This window comes from Hirundo rustica, chromosome 4, assembly GCF_015227805.2.
Source record: "Hirundo rustica isolate bHirRus1 chromosome 4, bHirRus1.pri.v3, whole genome shotgun sequence".
In the NCBI taxonomy this organism is placed as follows: Eukaryota; Metazoa; Chordata; class Aves; order Passeriformes; family Hirundinidae; genus Hirundo; species Hirundo rustica.
Window position 1 is genome coordinate 39,362,617 of NC_053453.1, and position 6,593 is coordinate 39,369,209.

Below are 6,593 nucleotides of genomic sequence, written 5' to 3' on the forward strand. Positions count from 1 at the left end.
CAACCCATCCTGCCATTGTCACTAACATCCTCCCCTGTTACACTGCCTTTAGGAGTGCAGCCCACCTATATCCTTCATGAGTGCATGCCCTGCCAATAGCCTTGGTGTTCTTTGGGTTGTGTGAAACTTTGAGGTGGGAGAAATTACAAAAAGCTCTGGTGGATGGCTCCCCATCCCAGTGTCACAGCAAAAGGAAATCTTTGAAGCAGCAACCTAGGAGCTCTCAGTTAATATGTTGCTTGTGAAACAGCAATATACAGAGGGGTGAATTTTAGTGAAGAAGCTACCAGATTTCCTAAAATTACAATATTCTCATTTTTACTTCCTCTGTCCTCCTCCCAGATTCATAAGCATTTTATGCTTCAGAGTAAGGAAAAATACGTCTCTTGTGACATTCTTCTCTTAACCTTCTGAAAGTTATCACATTTAGAATGTGGACAGACGTCTGCTTCAGCATCTCATTTTGGTAGGAGAAGTGAACAATCTGTACTGCCACCACCTAATTCACTTCAAACAAAATCCAATTAACTTGAGTGCTTTTGACAGGCCTGTGTTAATTTCTCTGATATGCCTTAAGCAAATTACCTGGAGGTCTCAGTTCACATTGTATCAAGCACTTAGTCTTGTCTACAAGTGTCACTAGTTATGGAGCATTTTCTAACTTGCAGCCACTCTGTGTATTGAAGGAGTTTAGTGGAGATGATCCAATCTCCATCAGGTCTTATTTTACCTGAGTACTGAGAACATCTGAAAGCAAATCTCTTTCTGAAATGGTTTCGATTTTCATGATGACTTTTTTTCTGCTGTTACAACTAGTACTGAAAACTCTGCAGAATACTTACCTGTGTTATATCCATAATATAGATGTACGGTAAGAGGGCACCCTGGGAGGATCCCTCCAAGTGGGTAGCCGATACCTACCCATGGAGCTCTGCAACTCTACAGCATGAGTGGCCATCACTACTTCAGTTAAGGCCCGAAGATGTTGGTTATGAAGGCTATGCATCAGCAAAAGAAGGAACAACCTCTAAGCATGTTCCACAGACTGATACAGAGGGCGATCCCTTGGTAAGATTCAAAATTTTGGGAAAAGGCTTTTCAGTATGCACTTTAATCTCACATGTTAAACTGTACACTGTGCAGTAAAAAAGTATTGTGCACCTGTTCCACGATAGGCTTTTAGAATGAATCCTCCTATAATTTAGGAAAATGCTGAAAATGAAAGGAGGCAGGAGGGCATGTATCACCAACACGTTAATATGTCCTTACATTTTCTGCATTTCCCATCTGCCCAGATGTATCTGATATCTGGTACCATGTATCAGGTCTTTATCATTATATTGTTTGGGTACCACTCTTCAGCAGCTTATTAATCAGTTTTTTCAGGAAAACATCTTTCTTCATGGGCCAGGTTTTCATCTACATTAGACAAATGAAGGACTGCAATATTCACATTATCTAACTTTCCTATTGTAGAAAATTTAGTGAAAATAGAAATTAGCCATCCTCCCATTTCTCATATTTCAAGATAAACTATGACTGTGCAATAGTCTTAATGTAGAAGGAATGCAAGTGTGGTGGCATTAAATAATAAGAAGATAATTTCCCACAATGCCATGTATTGTTTTATTTGAATACGATCCCAGATATTCAGGTTTACCATTGCCTCCTCTAATAATGGACCATTAAAATGCATACGTTGAACTGCTGTTCTTGTGTAGTGCTTGCTCTGTGGACTGCCTTTATCACAATTCAAAATACCATTTTAGAGAACTGTATTTCTAGAATACAGGCAGTCCTTGCAAAAGGGAATTTCTCAGAGAAAAATGCATTTAACTCTTAACAGTGTTAAGAAAACGGTTCCTCAGCCTCAGTGTTTCATGTTCAAAAACAGACCTTGTGTTCTGAAGAAATGTAGAAAACTGTCTTACTTGAACTCCTCTTCCGTTCCATAAGCTTTCAGGTGATATGTTGACCCTGTGATTTGGGCTTCCAGTGATTGCGTTGGACTTCCAGCAGCTTCCAGCACAGCTTAATTTCCACTGTGGTGAAAACTCAGACTATGAGCAGCCTGAATTCAGTGTCTACTCACCCCTGCTCCCTGCACACTGCGGTCAACATCTCTAGGGTTTGCCCCCACCTCCAGTGGAGCTCGTGGGTGGACAGACACTGCAGTTGTGGAAACAGGACACGTCTCATGCAGGATGTATTTAACACGCACCGCAGGTATCCTGTGTTCACAAGCATGGATACCTATTAGAGTTTCAGCAAAAAGTGCACGAAAGCGTTAATAACACTGTTCAGTGCCTAGAGAAAACTTCACCGTGCAAGCTGAAAGTATAGAAATGTAAGGATTTCTGAACAAACTGGAAACAGGGGCTTTGAACACAAAACAATAGGAATGCAACTTTGGCTTTGGTTTTTCTTTGCCTGCTTTTTGTAATGACAGTGTATTTGTTCCTTGAAAAACACTGAAGTATTTTCAACATTGCTTGCATTCCTTAGCATACTGGCAGGAGTATATGCTTTATAAATAAAATCCTGACCATTATATAGTTAGGCATCAAGCATGCAAGTAATTTTCTGGATCTTAATGCTGCCATTTGATGATTTTCAGATGGATTTCAGGTACCAGTAATCCCTATATTATGGGAGCCTCTACTCTCCTGGGTAGGAGGAACTGTTGCTGTTCCCCTCCTGAGGTCAGCCCCTCAACAGCAGATGGGACTCATTTATGAAGCAGCTGGCATCAGTCCACCCCTCTCTCATTCCTTCCCCATCTTTCTCTTGTAGAGAGAAATGTATATATGTTTTCATATTCTGTGAATATGTTTTCAGTTGCTTTTCCAGTGTAATGCATCTATATCTGGAATTGACTGTCTCCAAATATGGGTCCAGATGTCCAGCTGAGATACAGCTTCCTTCCTCTGCCAGGGTTGCAGCTGCATCTGGCCTCGCCCCTGAATTACAGAGTTATCAGGCAGCTCCACTCTCTGGACCTTTAAACTTCTATTTAAAAACCAGAAGGCAATGAAAATAGTGCCAGTAGGAGCCGCTAACACCTTGCCCTTTCTGAAATCCTTTGGTACAGTCCCTCATCCAGGTTCCAACACACCTCATACAGCAAGGGATCTTAATTAAATTTTAACATGGTCACTGCAGTATTAAATGAGATGAGATTATGTAAACACTGCTTTCTTCTTTCAGATGAATATGCTAATGAGGCTTCAAGAGGCCGCCAACTATTCGAGCACACAGAGCTGTGACAGTGATAGCACCAGCCACCATGATGACATTTTGGATTCATCCCTTGAATCAACTCTCTGAAAGGGACAAATCTTGCTGTAGGATGATGGTAAAATCTGTTTCCACTAGACCACTGCCAGTATTAAAGCAGCGCACTGAGGTCTGTCAGTAAGAAGCGTGTGTTGTAGGGAGGCAGGAGACCTAACTCTGCAAAGTCAGGAAGAAAAATTGAAGTGGAAAGCTTGAATTAGTTTAATTTCAAGGCATTTCAATACCTATGGAGCCAAGTGAGACTCCATTTGTCAACTGGAAAGTGCCCTAGACCAAGGGCATCTGAGCAGATTGCACATGTTAGCCAAACTGGAAATTTTTTTTCCCTTATCCTCTTTCTCTCTGTCTCTCTGTGTTTCTCTGTAGAAGTTTACAGTGAAACTTCTTTGGGTTTTTTTTTTCCTTTAGTTTACCCTGAGGTGCTGCATGAGCAATGCAGTCTTCTAATTATCTTCTAACCTTTGTTGTGCCACATGGTGCTGGTCACGGGATGGCAGTGGTGTTTGGGTTATACACTGCTGCCCATTCCAAAATGAGTAAAAGATGATAGTAACTCAGAAAGCACAAACAGTATTGTGCAATCACCAGAAAACATGACTGTGATATGCTGGATAAGTGCCAATTTAATTCTAACTGCCATGGTCATGGTGATGCGCTCCATCAAGTTTTTAGTACACAAATCACAGATTTTATAAAGTTATTTTTACCACAAGGGTCTTTTTTAGCCACCTGCCCACTCCTTAACAACAGTTTTCTACCAATTATTAACCAACACTGATTAAAGGCTTTTTAGGGCTTCATTTGTTTGAGCCTTTTCAGTGAAAGAAGGAACATTTCTTATGGTGCTGTCTCACTGCCTTAAAACAGATTTCTAGAACAGTTTTACAGTTGGTTTAATTCCTAAACCATTGGTAATTTACACTGTTTTTTTCTTCATTTACTAATGAGAAAACATCAGTTAACATAGTAGCCTCATATCTGTATATCATGATTTTTTGAAGTAATGGATACGAGAAAGAACAGTTGCTATATAATATTTTTATCTTGTGAATAGATTTCTCTGCCTACCCTCAGAAGTACAAAAGGAACCTAAACCCACTTTCACTGCCACCTAAATGCTGACAAAATCGGCTAAAATCCATTTGGTCCCATGGAACGGAATTTTGGGGAGGATAGATATTTTGAATACTTATCCAGCAGAGCTGGATGCACTTGATGCAGCATGAGCACAAATATATGGGTTTTTGGGTTTTTTTTTTCCTTTTTCTAGTTTCAGCATGTTGTTTTGATTGCTATAGTTGTACATGAAGAATTCAGCATAAAAGAACACTGAAGCAGTGATGTCCACTGTGGAAGAGGAAGAGTTTATACTGTAAAAGTGGGTTGGTTTTGCACAGTCTACTGGGTGGGTACTGTAAATACAGAGAAAAAGAAAAAAAAAGAAAAAAAAAAAAAAAAAAAGCCTTGCACAAATCAAATCAAAAACAAACAAACAAACAAAAAATTGTATTTTATTCTGTTGATGTTGAGAGATGTTTCACTTGCTGAGATTTCCTGTATGTTGCAAACAAATACAGAATGCAAAAGCCTAAAGCTGTTATTACCTGGTGTGTTTGTCCTGTACTTACAGCTGTTACAACTATGCAGGAGCTATCAATGCTACAGTTAGCACATTTCAATATCTGTATGAAACCAATACATTTTGAGGGGAAAAGTCTGAAAATGTTTTAAGTTCATATGTCACGGCAGGCTGCAACTGGACTCATCCAGACTGCTTAGAGTAGCTGGAAACAGTCTTTTACAATGAGAGCCGTGAGGTTAAAATAGGTGCACGTGAACAAGAAGGTATCTAAGGGCTCTGGCATTGTGTAGTCATATACTGTACACCTACATGGATGTTACCTTCGGGATGTGCAACTGGTGCTATTCACTCCTTGTGGCCACCCCGTGGCCACCTGCTGTAACTTAAAGAAATCAGTGCAGTTTCCAAATGGCACTGAGCTGCGTTGCTGAATCTAGAGGTTCCTACACGGTGCTATTGCCCTTATAAATCTCTGAATTTATGCACATAGGATTCAGCCTGACCAACATTATGCCCCCCAAATCTGGATCCATTTCTGATGCAAATTGTCAGTTCATATACCTTGACTGACTCAAAGAACTAAAGCAAAGCTGCTCTTTCTTGTACCTGTGCTCTGAGCAAACCTGCAGATCTTTTCCTGCCATATTTAGCTCACAAACACACAATATTACATATACAAAACTTCCTGCAATACATCTCAGTGAGTCCACCTAGTTTACATCTCAGAAATTGTTTGTGAAACATTTGTCTGTACACATTTTATATTTTGTACATTTTTTGATGTAACATATCTTGTAAATAGACAGAAACAGTGAAATAAATCATCTGAAAATTTTTGTAGTCTTTGTAAAACCCTAATAACAAGTATTTGGTGTCATCGGACTTAACTGGATGATGTATTTTCTATTGGTTTATTGTTCCTCTAGCTTGTAAACCAGCTTGCGTATATTTTTTTTGCAGGTGTGCACACTGTATCTGTCTAAATTATTACTTTGCCATTAAAGTGGAATTATTTATTGAAAACGCAGTCTGGTGTTTTTGCAGTCAGGACTACTTAACAGGTATAATTACAAATATATGAACAGGAAAACAAAGTTACATACTGGAGGATGTGATTTTTCTGTATTCAGCAGAACTAATCTCTGTAGAAACATAATTAAGTACTGTTTTCAGTTTCAATGATTCAGCAGGATTTTTGAATGGCTGTTTTCTTGGTGGGAACAGGTTATGCCATTCAGAAACAACTTCACAATCTCCCCATTCTCAGGATTATTTTTAAATACTAGCCTATTTATTTTAGTGACAGAAAAATCTGTCCAAAACCGCTGAAGTTTAATGCCTTATTTTGAAAGTCAAAGAACTTAGAGCTACTTCCTCAGCAGGTATACATCAATACTGTTTGATAGAATTCAAAGAAAGAAAGTATAATTGTCTTAGCCAACTAATCATAGACTTTGAGGTTGGAAGAAATAATTTTGCTCCTGCAAGCTGCAGCGCCTCAGCTGTAAGTCTCAGCAGCAGGTCTGTAATTCCTCCTGGAAGTGCAATATCCCAGGAAAGAACTTTAGACATATCAGTACAGAGTAGAAGATTCATCACCTCATTAAAGGTGTGGTTAATTATTCACTGGGTGGTTTGGATTTTTTAAGGGTTTTATTTGCAGTTAAATCTTACACACCATGATTTCAAGACAATAGTAACCCTTACTATCCTT

General features: G+C 39.2%; 1 protein-coding gene across 11 annotated transcripts in view; it reads left to right on the plus strand.

Annotated features, from left to right (window-relative positions):
• NAV3 (neuron navigator 3) overlaps positions 1–5,841 on the plus strand; it is a 546,625-nt gene extending 540,784 nt beyond the window's left edge. For all 11 annotated transcript variants that reach the window (XM_040061191.2, XM_040061185.2, XM_040061184.2 and 8 more), the window contains 2 exons: positions 865–1,068; positions 3,208–5,841. In XM_040061191.2, the coding sequence (XP_039917125.1) occupies positions 865–1,068; positions 3,208–3,327 (324 nt within the window). In that variant the 3' untranslated portion in view covers positions 3,328–5,841. The remainder of the gene's footprint in view (positions 1–864; positions 1,069–3,207) is intronic.
• Positions 5,842–6,593: the final 752 nt, after the last annotated feature.